This window comes from Pelobates fuscus, chromosome 9 (assembly GCF_036172605.1).
Source record: "Pelobates fuscus isolate aPelFus1 chromosome 9, aPelFus1.pri, whole genome shotgun sequence".
Classification (NCBI taxonomy): domain Eukaryota; kingdom Metazoa; phylum Chordata; class Amphibia; order Anura; family Pelobatidae; genus Pelobates; species Pelobates fuscus.
The window spans coordinates 86860583-86880678 of NC_086325.1; the positions used below are offsets into that span (position 1 = coordinate 86860583).

The 20096-nt window shown below is 46.9% G+C and overlaps 1 protein-coding gene across 1 annotated transcript in view; it reads right to left on the reverse strand.

The window, feature by feature from the left end:
- Positions 1 to 612: 612 nt before the first annotated feature.
- The window catches only part of CHRDL1 (chordin like 1), a 113259-nt gene continuing 93775 nt past the window's right edge, over positions 613 to 20096 (reverse strand). Inside the window, exons 8-10 of the mRNA XM_063432149.1 lie at positions 15697 to 15864; positions 15481 to 15570; positions 613 to 2829 (exon numbers count right to left, since the gene is read on the reverse strand). Of these exons, the coding sequence (XP_063288219.1) occupies positions 2699 to 2829; positions 15481 to 15570; positions 15697 to 15864 (389 nt within the window). The 3' untranslated portion in view covers positions 613 to 2698. The remainder of the gene's footprint in view (positions 2830 to 15480; positions 15571 to 15696; positions 15865 to 20096) is intronic.

Consider the following 20096-nt stretch of genomic DNA (forward strand, 5'->3'; position numbering starts at 1 on the left):
GTTCTCCTTTAAGAACTTATCCCTCTCCAAAACCCAACAATTTTAATTGAAAGGCATGCCATTTTTTATTACATAACCCTTAGTAGCATCATTAAGTCAATATGATATATATTTTTTCTTCTTTGAATACAAAAAATGTGGAGCTCATTTTGGGGCCATTTTTGCTTATAAACTGATTGGTTACCATACTGATTACAAAAAAAAAACTGATGTTGGAAAAGTAAGCAAATTTGCATAAAATGCCTTGCGTTTTCTTTAATCAAAATGTATAGAAAAACATACATATAAAAAAATAAAACAATAACATGAACAATTGCTACTTTTATGTGCAGAATTCAAATATATTTCTCAGAAAGCACGGTCCCTTATAAGGGCACTCTTAGTACCACATTGACGACTTACGATAAAATTTACTTTTCTAGTAACTAAGCTGCAGCAGGTGGCCAGGGCTTTGGACATAGAAAAAGTTTGGCGCTAACCGTGACACAGCCGTGACACAGCTTCCAAAGACCCTGCACTATAAGCACTACAATAAGCTGTAGTACTTATAATACTGTGCCATGTAAAAACATAAATTTTAAGGGTTCTTGTTAATTATTATACGGCTGCCGCTTGTAAGTCAATGTAACTTAGTGTCAGTTGTACACAGTTACATCTATTAGCATTTAAAATCGTGGTAATAGTGTCTGGAGGCCCCTGGCATTATTCCTCTATTCAGCGTTAAAATGGTTTTACTGTTTTAAGGTTAAACGAGAGTCCCTAGCAGCCTCATCCCCTCTGTACTGCTTGAGCGAATGAGGAAGCAATAGGAAGCAGCAATAGGTAGCTGTGATTGCCTGAGACTGTCAGCTGACCACTTTCAGCCTATCACAGCACCCAGTGCTGGTATAATTTGGTATAGCTATATGTAGATGTGTTATCTCTGCCATAGCCAAACATCCAGTAGGGACAGGCTGTGTGTGAGTGGCCATAGACCCTTAGTTAGTGTTAAATTGCCTAAAAATGATTTAACACTGAAAGGAGGGACAGCACCAGATGACTCAATGCACTAAACCCATTTAATGAAACGGTTATTGTGCTTACATTGTCCCTTTAAGTCTTACACTTCATTTTTCACTATTTCCCACTGTCTGTCTTCGTGTTGATTTTATTCTAGGTTAGTGTTTCTTAACCTCTTGGGCATGTGCCAATTTCAAATTACCATGCTATATCAGTTGCCTCCCAATGGTTAGAACAGGCACATCACCATTACTAAGCCTCAGGTAATTTCTCAGCTAAAATGATTTACTCTGGCAGTCCAGCCTTTACTAATTCCTGACACTGGGAAGATTCTAATGACGTTTTGTTTTTAAAATTGTATTTTGCTCTACAGTATATCACTCTGGGTCACTAAAATACTTAAACAATTTAAGAGAGGGTCATCATTTTTTTTACAGTGTTTTACAGTGGGACATGTCAATACATAACAATTTTGGGTGAAAAAAAAACCAGATCTGTTTCCACATTCATCGTGTGTTTCATTAAATAGTCACATACAGGCATCATGTGTCAATACTTGAATGAGGAACTTACGTGCACTTTACTAATGTGTTATTTTGCTAGAGTGTTTTAGTTTTGAAGTATTATGAATATTTTTATCGTATCTGCACAGTACCTGTTCCAGTAAATGCTATGAACCCTATTTCATGCTTAGGCTGGCCAGCACGAAAACTGGGCAAATGCCCAGTGACCCGTCATATTCACCAGCCAAATGCCAGTTGGTGGTTAAATATAAAGCACAATTTTTGGGTACTATTCCAAAAGTGAAGCAGTTGGCATGTAAAACACTGATTCTGTTTTTTTATTTCCAATAATTGTAAATAACCCACATTGTGTAACCTCGCATCACAAACAATCAGCATAAATGAATTAGCAGTACCTTGCAAAGACTTCTCAATGAGCTGCATTTATACTGAAGACATTTTTTTTTTTAGTTGACAATAAAATACAGGGATATATTATATTACATGGACTATATTAATTATATTTTGTTAATCCAGTAAGAACGCTGGTTATCATCAAGGTTTTTTTCCCCCCATATTGAGGCACCGTTGGAATAGATTATAACTTTTTGGATATACAGCAACAGCAGCAGTGAGTGAAAGATTGAATAGGAGTCTGTCTTCACCCTATGGCATGTTATTATGTAACCTTATAACAAAACATCAGAAAATGATTACAGTTATTTATTATTATTATTATTATTATTATGAGTAAAGCTCCAATATATTCCACAGCGCTGTACAGAGAAAAGGGTCTCATCGACTCGGCAGCAATACAGGCAAAAGTCATTCACACACACATACACACATGTCCTCTATTTTGTACATCTTGGGCATTTTGTTCTTGAGCTAAGTTATGCTTATTCCATTAATATTAACTTTCCAAATAAACAGTTTTTTTTTCTCATAAAGAAGAAACCTGTATTTTTTTTCTGAGTTGATGCCAGCCCTCTAAGGCATAAGAGGAAGCATTTAACTGCTCACAGACTCCTACACACCGGGATCTGCCAATTACTTTCTGCAACACACCATGCTTAATAGTCCCTACATTCTGGGTCTGGCGACAATGTTGATTTAAGCAGAATCAGGCCGCAGTCCGGCTACCAATCCAATGTCTCTAGGCAGCTTCTGGTTTTCTCTTCCCTTTAGTACTGGTTTCAACAATGGCCCTTTTCAGGCTTGTCCAGGTACAGAATCTTGACTAAATCTTCCAGTTCTGTTCGGCAAATTTGCGTTTCACACGTGTGACTGATCTGTGTTTCTCCCTCACTGAAGATTTTCCACTGGCCTTAAAAATAAACATAAGTTGGTGAGAACTTTTATTATTTTTTTTTTTTTTTAAATTCTTTATTTATAACAAGGCAAAGCACCACATGGATTCAAAAAGACAACAGTAAACCAGCAGTGACTGATGGTTATAACATTGCATAGGAAAGCATCAAAAATACAGTTACTGGTACATGAAGAGAGTAGATAAATCACTGAGCGGATAATCCTGACGGAGTCTCCATTAATTGTTGTCTGTTCGCCATATTCCAACGGGATATAAATAGTCATGGTGCAGCGCCTTGGGTTTTTAATTTTTAAGAAATATAAAAAATGATCAATCCCCATACACCGTTCGATCTAGCGTAGCACTCGTAATCAGTAGGAGGTAGGGCATGTGTTCATATCAAATAGACCGTCTATCCCCAGCAAAACATTCGAAACCCCCGCGAGGGTGGACTGGCCCACTCTGTACCATCAATATGGTCTAGCTGACCAACCGCATCTACAGTGTTGCATCGGTTCCCTATGCAGAGGTCGTGAGAGTTATGCTATAGAGGGCACAGAGTAAAAGATGATATATGGTGAAAATGGAGACGATCGTAGAAAGAAAAGTGAGAGATAGATGAAAAAGAAAAGAGGAACTTCCAAGGGGGGAGGGGGGGGAGGGAAGGGGAGGAAAAGACGTAGGGAGGGGGGGGTGCAATATACTGCTAGCCGTCAACGACTATGAATGTATTCCGTGGGTTAAGCGCTATATAGCTATATGAGGTGGTATAGATCTAGAAGCCCAACGCACTGGACCGAGGTCGGGGCCACCTCCAGGGTATGAAGTTTAAGGCAGGGGAGGACCCTCTCAGGGCGCTGTCTCGTGGGCGTGGGGCGGGGTCGAGTGGTCCGCCCTCGAAGCGAGGGCTCAGGGGAGATATCGTATCCCTCCGGCCTTAATCGCCTATTCCGCTATCTATCCACGGGGCCCAAACCCTGTCAAACTTCTTGAGGGTGCATCTGACCCGCGCCGTTAGCTTATCCATGAGGAAAGCATCCTTGATTTTCTGTATGACAGCGTCAAGCGAGGGAGCCTCGCTATGTAGCCATGCTTGGGCGAGTGCTCTCCTGGCCGCTAGGTTCACTTTATGCAATAACGCCTGTTCCGCCCTGGACCAGTCGTCCAAAGATCTGGCCAGGAGGAACACCCAGGGGTCTAATTTAACTGCTTTGTTAAAGATATCTTTCAGAAGCCCGGCCACTAATCTCCAAAATTTTTGTGCCTTGGGACAATCCCACCACATATGTAGGTACGACCCTTGCGAACCGCACCCTCTCCAGCATAAGTCTGTGGGCGATTTACGCATCTTGTATAATTTTACCGGTGTGGTGTACCACCGGAAGATGGTTTTGTATGCTTGTTCCTGCATGGAGACACATATAGAGGAAGTGGCCGCAGCATCCCAAATTTCCTGCCAATCAATGCCTTCCAGTTCCTCACCCAAATCGGCTTCCCATTGAGATATGTAAGTGAGGTCCCCCCATTCTTTCGTACTCGAACTTAGGTGAGTGTATAATAAGGAGATTAGGCCCCCAGGGGACCGTTCTTTGAGGCATATAGTTTCGAAGAATGTGAGCGATTTCTGGGCACTGATCTTAATCAAAGGGGTTTGGGCAAAGTTCCGAATCTGGAGGTAGCGAAAAAAGTCGGCAGGGCGCAATGTGGCCCTATCTTTCAATTCTTCAAACGTTACTAGGGAGCCACCTTTGTACAGATGGCAAAGACGCTGTATCCCTGCGCTTTCAATGCCTCCGAAGTCTCTAGCCTCCAGTCCAGGAGTGAAGGCCGTGTTTCTCAAAAAGGGGGCTAGGGGTGAAAGCCCGGGTGATAAACCGTATTTGGTCGAGGTAGCGTCCCAAATTCTCAGGGAATTCACTATAGCCGGACATTCGATGCAGGTCGAGGGTCGGTTTTCCTTAGGGACCCACATCAGAAATTGAGGTAAGTCGGGACCCATGAGAGACGATTCCAAGTCTACCCACCGCCTTTCCTCCGGAGGGGAATGCCATAGAACTACCTGTGACAGCTGCGCCGCCAAGTAGTAAAAGTATAAATTCGGGAGTCCCAGGCCGCCCCTCGTTTTGGCCCTATATAGGATGTTTCGGGAGACTCTTGGCCTCTTATTTTGCCAAATAAATTTACCTATCGCCTGCTGGAGCCCGTCTAGGTCAGATTTAGTCAGCTTAACCGGGAGAGCCTGGAACAGAAACAAGATTCTGGGCAGCACGTTCATTTTCACCGAATGGATTCTACCAATCCAAGAAATTGGTTTGTCTATCCATTTCTCCATATCGGTGATCAGGGCGCGCAACAAAGGTGAGAAGTTTTGTGTATATAGATGTGTTGGATTCGCTGTCAACCGTACCCCCAGGTATTTGATCTGGTCCCTCGCTATCCTAATCCGGTAGGTATCCCCGATAGTTGTTATATCTGTTTCAGTCATGCAGAGAGGAAGTGCGCTCGATTTAGGCATATTCACCCTGTACCCGGCGAGCCTGCCATAGGTATCCAATATCTCCGCCAGTGTCCCCATAGAGCCAATCGGATCTGTTAGGGTCAGCAATATATCGTCGGCAAAACCCGACACTATGTACCGCTGACCCCTGATCAAAACCCCATGGACTCCCGGGTTACTACGTATCTCCTGCAAAAGGGGCTCCAGGGAGAGGACAAACAGCAAGGGGGACAAGGGGCATCCCTGCCTGGTACCATTCCCTAGGTGAAAGGGCGTCAGTGACGCCCCCGAAATCCGAACCCGTGCTTTAACGTCCGTGTACATTGCCTTGATCATGGTAATGAAAGTGTCCGGTAAGCCAAAATGGCGAAGGACCTCAAAGAGATAGGGCCACTTAACCCTATCGAAGGCCTTCTCCGCGTCGAGGGACAATAACAACGTTGGGATTTTTCTAGTTGTTTGCCTCCAGATAAGGTCGACATTCCGCCTGGTATTCTCGAAGAGTTGCCGTCCGGGTACGAAGCCCACCTGGTCCGGGTGTACCAATCTAGTGAGTAGGGGGTTCAGCCTAGAAGCTAATATTTTTGCCAGGATCTTTGAATCATGATTGATCAATGAGATGGGGCGGAAGCTACCCGGGGTAAGATCATCCTTCCCCGGTTTTGGCAGAAGTACGATATCCGCCAGTGACATATCCCGGTCCGGCATGCCTCCCTCCATTAGATCATTAAACCACGACTCCAAATGGGGAACAAGTTCCCCATGAAAAGTCTTGTAATAGCTGCCCTCAAAACCGTCCGGGCCTGGGGCTTTATTGCCTTTCAACATGGAAATGGCAGCGGTTATCTCTTCGGCGGATATGCGTGCCCCGAGGGCAGCAGATTCGACACCCCGCAATACCGGAAGGGATAAGCGTGCCAGAAAGGCCCGGGTATCCTCCGCTTCGCGTTGTTGGTCCAAAGCAGTCCCATTAGAGTGATTGTAAAGACCCGTGAAGTACTCCGTAAAAACCCGAGCGATTTCATTAGGATCCGTACAGAATTTACCCGAAGCACCCTTAATCCTTGTTATATGCGAATGTCCCTGTCTCGGGCGGAGAGACCTAGCCAATAACGTATCCATTTTATTGGATTTCTCGTAAAAGGTCCTCTTGGACCATGTCATAGCCCTAGCGGTGTCGTCAGTAAGTGCGTCGCGTATCGAAGATCGAAGGTTACGGACGTCCGACAGGTTGTCGGATGATGGTGCCGTTTTGTGCTTTTGTTCCGCTTTCCCCAGAGCCTCTAGCAAAGATGATAAAAGTTGTGTTTTACGTTTTTTCTTCAGGGAGGCCTCGCGAATTAATATACCCCTGATTACCGCTTTATGTGCGGCCCACACCGTGGCTGGTCGAATTCCAGCCTCCGTGTTTCGCGCAAAGTATTCTAGCAATTCCCTACGAACAGTTTCAACCACAGCCGGATCATGCAGTAATGAGGTGTTCAATTTCCAAGACCACGGAGAGGCCACACACAACCTATCCAGGGTCAGCGTGACCTCCGCGTGATCTGACCATGTAATGGAGCCAATCGCATTGCCCGACACCCTGGGTGCAGAACAAGAGTTAACTAAAAACAAGTCAATCCTAGAGTAGGTGTCGTGGGGCGCCGAATAGAAAGTGTAATCTCGTCGATCAGGGTGATGTGCTCTCCAGATGTCTATGAGACCGGTATGATGCAAGAAGGAATGTAGCAACTTATCTTGTCTGCCTCTCCCGTGTGACCGCGGGAGTCCCCTGCATTGTCCTCTATCCACCGCTGGACATGGCGTGGCGTTAAGGTCACCCCCCACCACCACCATGCCAGGAGATAAGCCGTTCACCATCCGGGTCATATTGTCCCAGAAATCCACAGAGGGGTCATTGGGGGCATAGATATTGAGGAGGTGGATGGTATGAGAGTATAAGTAGCCCGAAATTAATATAAAGCGCCCACCCGGGTCGGCCGTAACAGTGCCCACCCGCAAAGGGCATCTGTGATGTATAAGCACCGCTACCCCATTCCGTTTATTTAGAGCCCTCGCCTCGTGTACGGTCCGAAAAGTATAATCCCTAAGCGCGAATTTCGCTGAGGTCGGTATATGTGTCTCCTGCAGGAACGCTATATCCGGATTCTTACGTTTGAGATCCCTAAACATAAGGCGACGTTTGCTTGGAGCGTTGAGGCCCTTGACATTTAAGGTTAACAATTTCAAAGACATTGGTAGTGATTAAGGGGGTGGCCCAACCTCCTGGCTACATTCTTCTGAGTACAATACCCTAGGGGTAGTAAACAATACATTTCCGACATATAGCCACCCGGGTCCCACTGACCGGAGCAGCACTTCGAGGTGTAATAGAGTATATCAACATCCCCTCCCATGGGAAGGCTCAAAGAGGGGGGGGGGAAGGGAAGAGGGCTGTGAAAAAGGTGGGAGGAAGAGGGGGAAGGAAAATTCGAGAAAGTATAAGAAGGAAAAAGAAAGAAAAGTAACAATGAGAACAAACTCCTGGGCTTACCTATAGCCAGGGAAAATAGGGGAGTATGTTGAAGCTCTCCCGGAGTCCAAAAAAGGCTCCAGAGTAGCAAAAACATAGACCAACAAAAAGATAAGCACCCCTAGGGTGCCAATCTAAAAATATCCTAGAAAAACAACGTGCATATACCACGCCAATGCTAATGGTCCGGACCTTAAGAGCCGGCAATGAGGGGTCAGCCTTCCCGCCCCGTCAGCCCAAAGCCGCCTGATTTCAGAAGAATAAGAAGGGAGGGACTCAGCAGGGGTCGCCTGTCGGACGGGGGAACATATAACTTCTTTACATCCCCGCAATGGAATATCCCCAGCCGCCCCAGGGGGAGAGACCGCCCCCCATAATTAACCCTAAAGTTGTAAATGTGCAAAAGGGTCCAGGCCAGATTAAGGGGCAGCACAATTCGTACCCAAAGCCGGGGGGGGGGGGGGGAGGGAGGGGGAGGGGGAGGGGGGAGGGAGGGGAGGGGGAGGGGGGGAGGGAGGGGGAGAGGGAGGGGGGGGGGGGGGGGAGGGAGAGGGGGAGAGGGAGGGGGGGGGGGGGGAGGGAGAGGGGGGGGGGAGGGGGGGGGGGGGGGAGAGGGCACATATAAGCCTAAGGCTAATGCTCCGCAACACAACGCGGCCGTGAACCATCACAAACATATTACAGCACACACCCCAACTGCATCTGAAAATCCTCCGCCCGCCCCCCAGATCAGTCCCACAGTCCCCAGGCCTAGAATGCGAGATACACGTACGGCAATTGTTGAACCATGGATAGGGGAGATGTGGAAAACAAAGATGAAACATTTAAAACGCAAAATCGCCCACCGCCATGTCAGTCCAGCAAAGTTTGTGTAGACAGAGCCCACTAGCGACACGTTGCAAATCCCTCCCCTCCCGTGGTCACATTAGCAAACTGGAGCCGGGGCTCAAACCAGAGGGTCCATAGGGAAACGTGGGCGGGCACCGGCAGCCGAAGCATAACCACGACAACGATACTATCGGTGACCATAATAGCAATAAATAAAATCATAATGCAAATCAATGAATATAGTAATAACAACAACAGCATTAAAAATAGTAATAATAATAATGAAAACCCTAGCCCGCCCCAAAGAGAAGGAGCCCGCCCGGGGCCGAAAAAAAACCCGAACTTGCCATTCTTGGGGAGCCTCGCTGCCCATAACAGAGACCCGTGTCTGTATCTGACCCGAGATCTAAAGGAGGGGAAGGGAATGCAGCCCCTGCAGCCCGCCGACCCAAACCACAGGGACCCCCCCAGGAAAGCTCACCGCCCGGAGCCACCGGTAGCCGACCAGCATTCGCGTAGCGTAGACCGATCACACTCACTCGCCCGCCTCATACCATTCACGAGGGAGGGCCTGAAGGACCTCCGCCGCCGCTCCCGGAACTGCGAAGCCCTCCGGAGGTCGGATCCCCAGCTCTCTCAGGAAGCCCGCCGGATCGCCATCTGCAAACAAGATTCTGGTTCTGCCATCTTTGAAGGCCAGCAACCTGAAAGGATGACCCCAGGCATATTTGACTGAGGCCTGCTGCAGGAGTTCAGTGATAGGACGCCAGTCTCGTCGCTTCCGCAGAGTCGCCGGGGTCAGGTCTTGGTACAAGGCCAGGGAATTCCCCTTGTACACAATGGGTCCTTCCCTGCCCCGTTTCATCAAAGCCTCTTTCGTCTGGAAAGACAGGAACTTAATTATGACGTCCCTCGGCCGCCTGTCGTCCGCCCTTCTGGCCCGAAGCGCCCGGTGTGCCCGTTCGACGTGCCACAAGTATTCCGGCACCCCTGGAAGAAGCGGCTTGAAAATGTCCAGGACAACGTCTATGAGGGAGCCTTCCCCCTCCTGTTCCGGCAGGCCACGGAGGCGAATGTTGTTCCGCCGTGACCTGTTACCAAGATCCTCGATCGCTGCTTCGGCCGTTAGCAATTGAGATGACAGTGCATTGATCCGGGCAGCAGAGTCGTTATGGGCCCGGACAGTGGTTTCCATCCGGCCTTCTAGCTCCGCCGTCCTCGCGCCCAAGGTCTGGATCTCGGCCTTCACCTCAGCAGTATTCCGGACGATCTCGGTGGCCAGGTAGGTGCGCACTTCCGATAGTTTTGCTAAAATCTGACCTGTGTCCGTATCAGAGGCCCCGACCGTGGCGCTGCTTCCCGGGCTCGAGGGCGAGCGCGGCGTCCCCAGGCCTTCCCGTCCGCCATCTTGAGTGCTCAATCGTGCAGCACGGGTGGCCGCGAACATGTCAGGGACCAATGTAACCGTCTCCGACGGTTTTTTCGTCTGCTTTCTCGGGTTCTTTTTATCCATCACAGTTCCCCTATGCTGGCACTCCAAGTTTCCAATAAATTCCGTCGAATTTCGGCTATTGTAGGCTGTTGGCACCGTGGCTGCAGCGGAGCTCTATCCGGACACGTCCAGCTTGCTCGGCCGCCAGCCACGCCCCCTCCGAGAACTTTTATTATTAAATTAATTTCTAATTTAATTTATCTTATTTGCTTCAAAATATTCCAAAGCCAAACACAGTTTATTACATTGTTGTATGTTTCTGTTTGAATGTACAAATCTGACTCTCCCCAAGACAGGTAAAACTGTGGTGCATTTTACAGCTTTAATTTAGAGTTATGTAATTTCCCATGTTTGAAAGTGAACATTTGGAACACGGGCAGGCTAACAACTTTCAGCCCAAAAGGCAACCCCAGTCTTACTGCCCAAAGAGAAAAAGTTTTACTCCCCCAATTTTTGGGGGCTGAAGAACAGAGGAATTATAAAAAAAAAAAAAAAAGACTTCAGATGGTAAGTATTGTTTTCAGAGATATTAGATTAATTGCCCTCCTTCACAATTATTATGGTGAGAGGGGTAGGTAAGAAAATTGATTTTATTTTATGGGGGGTGACTAGTGGATTTGGGAGAGATGGAATAGTCCCTCCATTCCCTCATTGTTTCATTTGAGCCCCACTGCCCAAGGTGTAGGGCACTGGTGGGGAAACTAGGCACTCCACCTGAATATTATAATTAGGGCCCCAACCATCACCAATGGGTGGGGGATGGGGAGAACATTAGGTCCATCCCCCTTTCATATTAATATTTGGGCCCTACCCACTGCTAATAATGGTGTCTAGGGATGGAGATTAGGTCCTCCTCCATGAATAGTATATAAGTCCCCACTAGCTGTTCATTGGTGGAAACTGGGAGGACAACAGCATGTCTATTTGATCAATTAGCCCCTAGCCCATTCCCACAGGTGTGGGTACAAGGATGACAATGCACAGGGTTTAGTATGGATTCTACTAAACTAGAGGCCATATGTTCACAGCTGCTTCCACAGGGGCGAAAGTCATTCAATGTTTTATAGGTTTCTCAAATTATTATAGAAAGTTCATAAATCGTTTTTCTACTATAATCGTCCCTATAACTAAAATGGCAAAAAAGTACCAACACACACAAATGGACATCTGAGGCGCTAGGAGCTTTTAAAACTTTAAAAATGCTTTTTCCTTTAGCCCACAGTTTGGTTCATTCTGACATTGCATTACCCTTTATTGTAGAAGTGAATACCCCGGAATATGCTGTAGGTGCAGTTTTGTCTCAGAGAAAGAAACCAGAAGACTCATTATACCCATTTTGGGCCAATTTATTCAACCAAGAAGTATTTGGTAAGGAGATATTACGATTGCATGAAATAGTCTCTAACAGAGGATCACAGTTTATTTCCAGATTCTGGAGGTCATTTTCCTCTGCGTATCATCCTCAGACAAATGGAGCTGCTGTAAGAGCAAACCAATCAATGGAACTGTACTTGCGCTGTTTTTCTTCTGAGCATTAGTATAGTCCGACTGGCGTGCTCCCATGCTAGAAATTCAGCTCCTCATGCTTCTACTGGAATACATCAGATTCTTGTGTTCAGCTTAGTGTCCTTTCCGGTGTTTTTTCGTATAAGGGAATACCCACATCTTGCTACTTTATGTGCTATGTGGGAACAGGTTCCGAACACCTTATCTCAAACAGAAAAAAGTTGCTGATCGTCTTCAGGCACCGTCCCTCTTTTCTGCCTGGTGATATGGTTTGGTTATCCACTAAGAATATATGTCTCAGAGTTCCTTCCATGAAATTTACTCCTAAATTCATTGGTCCTTATAGAGTTCTTCAGTGGATAAATCCTGTCTCGTATTATTTGGATCTCTCTCAGTCACTTCGTATCCATAATACGTTTCACACGTCCCTCTTGAAACCATTGTTTTGTAATAGGTTTACCCAATTTGTTCAGCGGCCTGGTCTGAATGGCGAATTTGCCGGACCAAATTTTTTTTTTTTTTTAATTCTTTATTTTTATTGTGCACAGGTTGACAGATCGTTCTGCACTGTCACAACAACAAATGCAAGAACATGCATAATTCACAATGAAACATGTGATATCAAGGTTTAAACATTTAAAGCGGTCGGCACATTTTTATGTTAAGGTTAATGTATATTTGTAACAGCCGTGCATTTTGTGATTGAAGTGGTCTGGGCTTAGGTCGGTTATGCATAGCCTGCATGTCGTGCTACATGACAAGCTAATGATATGTGAAGCTTAGATATGTACGATTATGTGTGGGCTTAGATATTGTATGTGCCTACGTGGCTCGAGTATATAGCAGGTGAGATAAGCACAGATAGTGCCAGGCAAGCAGGCTTGTTGTCATTAAATTAGCGGATGACAGGCAATCTAAGAGCTTAGCTGACGCTTGTGTTGAGGCCGTATACAGTCGTTAGAAGGCTATTATGAGAGAGCTAGACAAAATGTAAATAAAGAGCATGGCTAAGTAACGTAAATAAAGTAAATTAAAACGAACAAGCAGTGGATATTACGTTAGAGTTCCATGTTGTTAGTTAGTCCCGGTTTAGGAGGCTGCAATGTGGTGTCGTTTGCGTCCTTTGTATCAGGGGTACCAGGCCCGGACCTCCACGTCTCCCAACACGTGGTTTCTCTTTCAGCCCATACCTTTCGTAGGGAAGGGTGACAGGGATGCTTGAAAGTCCTGCTGGTGCATGGTGAGCTGTGGTTTTGTAGGTTTCAGTGATTGCCCCCTCCACCTGCTGCTGTGAGGGCCTGCGTTGACATTGCAGGTATACAGTGTCTCTGGCTGTAACTTTTGGGCTCTCCATGTCCATGTCTAGGCTTGGTGCTTTGAGGGAAGTTTGCTTGCCTTTAGTTGCTTTGCGGTTCTCGGTTTCATGCAGGATCTGGCGGGTGCCAGCTGGCCCCCTCGCATCACTGTGCGGCGTGGTCTCGCCTAGGCTGTGTGCGTGTAGGAAAGGACTCCGCTGTCTGCGCCATCTTGTGGTCACCGTTGGGCGGGAGTCTTCGCGGCCGTGACTGGTACGTGTGGGATGTTTGCTGAGTGGGTGTACCAGTGCTTTGGGCTGCAGTCCTGTCTGTACCTTTGGCAACTCCGCCATCTTGGTGACAGTGCCTGGGGTGTGCGTCTTGGCGGCCCTGTAGCTTCGCCTGTCGTGCTTGCGGCGGTTAGGTCTTGAGAGTGGGGACCGGGATCACCCCCCCGGTCCAGAGGGGGGGGGTACGGGGCCGGTTCCCCGCGGGTCCGACTCTGAGCGCTGAACGGCGTGCAGCAGGGCAGCGGCCGTCCGCCCCGCTCGCCTGCGGAGTAGGCCTCAAATGTGTCAGGTAGGATTCCTCCTCCAGGGGACTGAAGCCTGTTGGGCCAGCCTCAACCTGGATCCAGGGCTCTCTGCCCATTAGGGGCCGCCGTTGCCGGTCAGTTTTGTGCCAGAAAACTTAATTGTATTGCTTGTTAGGCCTTAGGTTGCAGGAGCTGGTCTCACTTGCGACCATCCAGCTCGGCGGTCCAGCCCCGCCTCCCCCGAATTTGGGTTTGAATGGTGGATTCGCCAGACAGAATTTGGTGCATGATTATGATGTGGACCAATACAAATTAAGTACTGCTTATATATACTTACCTCTCACACTCCATGTTGCCCTGTTGCAGTTCTAGTAGCCCAGAAGCGCTTTCCTTGTGTATCTGATTTTGTCTGTTCATATGTTTCTCCGGATACTGTACTCTTTTGACCTTGGCTAGTTGTTCATCTGTATTTCTACTGTCCCTGACCTCTGCATTCTCTCTGACGCTTTTACCGTTAGTCTGGCAACTCTGAGGACCTGTACATGGAAAGTCTATTTGTTGTATAGGTTCACCTATATTCCTGACAGGATGTATTTGGCCCAACATTGTTTTTAAAACTGTGCTTTGTGAATCTTTTAAATTCTATATATGTATAGGATTCAGATGCAAAAGCACAATTTTTTCTGAACACCGAATGCATCCGGGCGATTGCTGCAGTTTCACTCGGGCTTGAACGAATTCCGACTGTATTTAGTTTCAGTAAATATGAGAATTGCCATTGCGAATTGGAATTCAGGTCTTTTTCACTAGTGCTTAGTGAATAACCCTGCGTTAGTTTTATTGCCGTGTTTCTCGGTGATATATACAAAGACACCAAATATTCTGAACCTGTAGAAGCAGAATAGAGATTTCATTCCTATAAATGACGTACCTCCAAAAAGAGAGATATAAATGTGTTCACTGAAAAAATATCTAAATTAAATATGGAAAAACTACTTAGCCCTTTTTTTTCCAAAGAATAAAAAGCTGACAAACATCTGAATTTTGAAAATAAAAGCAACGTTCAGCCTTGGGGGAACACAAAATCACAGATCTTTACTGGGATGTTTCTCGTGCGGAGCATTGGAGTCTGCTGGAGTTGAGAAGATTAACATCAAATATATCTGCAGCCTCCATCACTATGGTCTACACTGCATGACAGGACATTCAAATGGATTGAATTTAGTACAACTCCATTGACTATAATGTCAGCTGATTTGTACTATGAATGTATTGAGCACTGTCTCATCTCACCATGCAATCACTTGAAAGTGTATCCAGGGACATCATACACACACATCAATATGGCAGCCTGCTAGACTCCAGATACTGCAGGAGTACTGGGAAATATCCAAGTTGCCTGTCAGGCCTGGAGAACATTGACCAGTCCATGCACAAGCCTGTACGATGCTGGGCTCTCAAAGGCACTGCACCAATCCTACCTGCTTCCTGAGTTTTGCACTATTGTGACAAAATACACCTCCTGCTATTTTAAACTGCAAAAAATGGTGTGAAGCTGCAGCTCACAACCACTGAATGCTTGTGGCCAGGTGGGCAAGTGCCAGCCCTCTCCTGAAAAGCCAACTCATTAACCACTTCATGATTGGCATTAAAATAGGACTGTTCATTTCTGTTCATCTTTAATAGTCAAACTAACATTTTGGAATCTTTGGTTAAAGGTCTGATTTGTACATTGTTTTACAGGTTTAAATTAATGTTTTTTTTATTTGTTATTGCTAATAAATATATAATCTCTTTTATTGCTAATAAATATATAATCTCTGTGAAATAATTACTGCATGAGTTCGACATACAGCTTCACTACTATTGCGAATTAAGGATTTTTTGGGTGAATTAAAGTGTCCTTTTGTATATGCCCATGCATGCAATTCAAACGCAGAAACACAAAACCCTCTGGAAAACATTGTCCCCTTTATCCTAATTATAAAAAACACTCACTTAGTGTAGTTCTTGTTATCTGCTTGAATTCTTGCTGTTCTTCAAATTCTTCCTTAGACATTTTTTCTGTGTAAAACTGGCTCAGGATATCTACCAAAAACAAGAGCTCATTGTGTTGGGATGAAAGAGAACACGTGTTTGATTATGACCATGTCTAGCATAGATCAATGCCCCAGCTCTGTGCACCAGTCTGCCAAGAGTAGATTCTCTTATTACCTTTCTGAATTATCCACACATGAATTTCCGCCAATGGTGGGTCCTCGGTGACCACGGCTATTTTCCTGACTGTTTCCCCTTCCTCTAGTAATACAGACTCAAACACGGGGATAGTCTCCTCTCCACATGGGTAGTCCTTGTCTCCAGATTGAGGATCAGAAATCTCTTCTGTAGAAATAACATTCACAATGAACCGGAATTCTGTTATGCAAGTCAAGAATTATTGAAAAATGTATACATTTGGAAGAAACAAGAATATTTTGTCTTTACATGGTATTGAAAAAAAAAAAAAATGTTTTACCTTTAAGGGTGTTTAATTCCAAGATTACATTTTAAATGTTTTGAAGATTCCAAATCCTTGCTTTAAAGCTATCTTTTTCCATCACTACAAGATGTCCTGCTCAACCCTATTTTTAGAATTTAGTTATCATTAGAATATAAACCCTACTTAGACTCACTCCTTTCCTTTCTTAGACTCTGTCCCTTAAAGACAGGTTGTTTTATAGTTGGCTAATCTATGCTACATGCAGAAAACATCAATGGGTTTATATTCATTTTAAAAAAAGGATAAAAGAGTTTATAAAAACTCTCCAGTCATATATATTTTCAAACGTATATCAATCTATATTTATCAATCCAGTTTTAATTCACACATTTACTTCATTAGTTAATGAAACCACAGGTACCACCCAGGGCCGGTGCAAGGATTTTTGCCGCCCTAGGCAAAAAAAAAATTTCAGCCCCCCCATATGTCCTGCCCACCATGTGACATCACAATGCCCCGCTCATATGCTCTGCCATATGGGCCAACGTCAGTCTGCACAGAGTGTCTTTTATCTGAAAAGACAGTGTGTTTACATTAAAAAGCCTACAGGCACAGGTTATAGACACCAGAACCACTACATTAAGCTGTAGTGCTTCTGGTAACTATAGTATCCATTTAATGTGAGGTAAATTAGAGGTTAGTGCCACTATTAATATATTCGATTGCCTACTTACCACCAGATGAGGACAATAGGCGGATGATGGGATCAGTCTGGCTCCACAGGCCTGGTGTAGAACAGGAAGCAGCGCCATTTTTTGGGGCCCCTTACACAGCTCAAGGTCTGGGCCCCCAGGGCTTGACCGTGAGTATGCCTACAATGCCCACACATAAATCCACCTACATGGCCCACCCATGAGTTCTCTCACAGGTAGTGGAGTGTTTGTGTGTAGGGGATGTTTTATGTGTTATTGTAGAAGATGTAATGTGTGTGTTCTTATAGAATGTAGTGTATAGGGATACCAATTTGTGTAAGGGATGTAGTGTGTGTATAGTGGATGCAGTGTGTGTTTGCGTTTTAGGAATGCATTGTATGTTTCTGTGTGTGTGTGTGTAAGGGATGCAAGGTGTGTTTCTGTGTATGTAATTGAATGCAGTGTGTGTCTGTAAGGGGTGCATTGAGTGTGTAAGAGATGCATTTTGTTTCTGTGTGTAAGAGAATGAGTGTTTGTGTGAGCGTAAGGGATGCATTGTGTGTTTCGGGTGTGTCTGTGTGTAAGGATGCATTGTATGTTGTGTGTGTGTGTGGGGATGAATTGTGTATGTGTGTAGTGTAAAAGAGAGGGTTTGTGGGGTAGGATAGGGACTGAGAGGGGATCAGCTCTTTATTTTTTTCTATGTCATAGTGCTCTCCCTCCTGTCAATTAGTGATTTCCCCTTCTCTCCTGTCCCTCAGTGTTCTCCCTTGGCCCCCTGTCCCTCTGCAATCCCCCCTTGGTGGTCTTCTCACCCCCCCTCTTAGTGGTCCTCCCTCCCTCAGTGGTCCTCCCTCCCCCCCCTTTGGTGGTCCTTCCCCTCTTCCCCCGTTAGTGGTCCTCCCTCTGGCAAACCCCTAGTGGACCTTCCCCCCTCCTCCCTCAGTGGTCCTTACTCCCCCCCCTCTTCCCCAGTGGTCCTTGCTCCCCCCCCCTCCCCCAGTGTTCCTTAGTGTCCCCCCTCCTCGCCCAGTGATCCTTAGTGTCCCCTCCCCTTCCTCCCCCAGTGGTCCTTAGTCCCCTCCCCCTTAGTGGTCCTTAGTCCCCCCTCTTCCCCCAGTGGTCCTTAGTCCCCCCTCCTTCTCCCCCAGTGGTCCTTAGTCCCCCCTCATCCCCCAGTGATCCTTAGTGTCCCCTCCCCCTCCTCCCCCAGTGGTCCTTAGTCCCCTCCACCCCCCTTGTGGTCCTTAGTCCCCCCTCCTCCCCCAGTCGTCCTTAGTCCCCCCTTTTCCCCAGTGGTCCTTAGTCCCCCCTCCTTCTCCCCCAGTGGTCCTCAGTTCCCCCTCCTCCCCCAGTGGTCCTTTGTCCCCTCTCCTCCTCCCAAGTGGTCCTTAGTGTCCCTCCTCCCCCAGTGGTCCTTTGTCCCCCCTTTGTCCCCCCCTCCTCCTTCCCCAGTGGTCCTTAGTGTCCCTCCTCCCCCCAGTGGTCCTTAGTGTCCCCCCTCCCTCAGTGGTCCTTAGTCCCCCCCTCCTCCCCCCGTGATCCTTAGTCCCCCCCTCCTCCCCCAGTGAACCTTAGTGTCCCCTCCCCCTCCACTCCCCTTGTGGTCCTTAGTCCCCTCCACCCCCCTTGTGGTCCTTAGTTCCCCCCCCCTCCTCCCCCAGTGGTCCTTTGTCCCCCTCCCTCCTCTCCCAGTGGTCCTTACCCTCCTCTTCCCTCCTGCCAATGTAGCATGGCCGGGCGGCGCAGAACGCGGGACAGGAACCTCTGTTTCCTGTACCCGGCCACTGGCGGACTGAAAGGAAGTGAGCACTTCCTGTCAGTCCGCCGGCGGCCGGGTACAGGAAACAGAGGTACCTGTCCTGCGTTACGCGCCGCCCGGCCACGCTACATTGAGAGACCGGCAGGATGGAGCGCTCTGCGCTTCCCTCCTGCCGGTCACTCAAATCCGGCCGCCCCCACACAGCAGTGCTGCGCCGCCTGGGGCTTGCTAAAGCGCTCAGGTGGCGCAGCATGAGGAGACGCACTGGTAATGACTGGGTGCAGGGATCCGGCGCCCCCTGCTAAGTTGCGCCCTAGGCGGCTGCCTAGGTTGCCTTACAGGTGGCGCCGGCCCTGATACCACCAACTCCCTATAAAAAATATATTTTTTTACACCAACGTTACTATTGTTCCTTCCCTTTTTTACTAGTGTTCCTTCCCTTCCTTTCCAAGTGTCTTCATCTCCCTGTTTTAATCTCAGTGTTCACATCTCACCTCTTCAGTGCTGGCAACGTCATTTTCCCCCACCAGTGTCACCCTTCTACCTAGGCTGATATCACCACCTCCCCTCCCCCCCCCAAGTGTTACTACTTAACTTTATTCCCATCCACATGTCACCACTTGCCCTTACCATCTCAACATCTCATCCCACTATGTTACCATCTGTTATGTTCTGTTATAATTCCATTGTCAACACAGTGTTACCATCTTTCAAATCTCTGTAACTATATACAACCATTGTGACTATCTTCCTTACTCTCCTTTATATTTACCAATGTCACCATCTGTCTACCCCACTAGCATCTTCATTTCCACCCAAATGTTTTTGTCTGTCTCCTCCATAGGTCTCTTTGGCCCACCTCCCACAGCCTATTGTCACCACCTCTATCTGCTAAAAATGTGAATCCTACTTTGGGGTGCTGAATTCGACACCTGTTATGTTAATCTGTTGCAGTTAATCTAATGTAATGGATCTAATGTCCCACCAACACCCACCCATGGGTGGCAGTTTGGAGCTCTAATATTAATAAAGGGGAGACCTAGTGCCCACCATGGCCCATGCATAGGCAGTGAGTGGGGACTCTAAAATAATATAGAAAAGGAGGATGAACATGCCATTGCCAACCTTACAAATTGCCTTTATGTAGCTCCCCCCCCCCCCCCCCCCCCCCCCAGAGTCTAATGTTTCCCAAAGCCCTAGTAACTACCACCGCAAGTGGAAAACAACTACCTACACTACCAAGCTCCAACTAAATAATAATAAGGGGGTCATGTGACAAAAGTAGACTTAAATGTGTCACATGGCACAAGATGCAGAGCCTCCCCCCATGCTGAGATATCTGCCTGGCCGATCTAGGTATGCTTTTGTTGTCAAGGTGGACTTGCAGATCGGGGAAGGGAAATGTAATTTGTATATCCTGATGTGAAATGAAAATAAAGGCAGTTGCTGTTTGTACCAAGAAAGAAGCTGGTTTTCTCTTTCCTTCCTGCAACTATGCAAGATCTGCTTTAATGTGAATGCTGGTGGATTAAGAAATTCCAAGCCCAGGCCATAGCTCTGAGTAAAGTGATCAGCTGTGCAAGTTAATGGAAGTACCCACGGACGATATTAGGGCTGTATCGTCACAGGTCAATAGGTCTAAAGAACTGTAATTGACATTAGGCCCCCCTGCTCCCACACA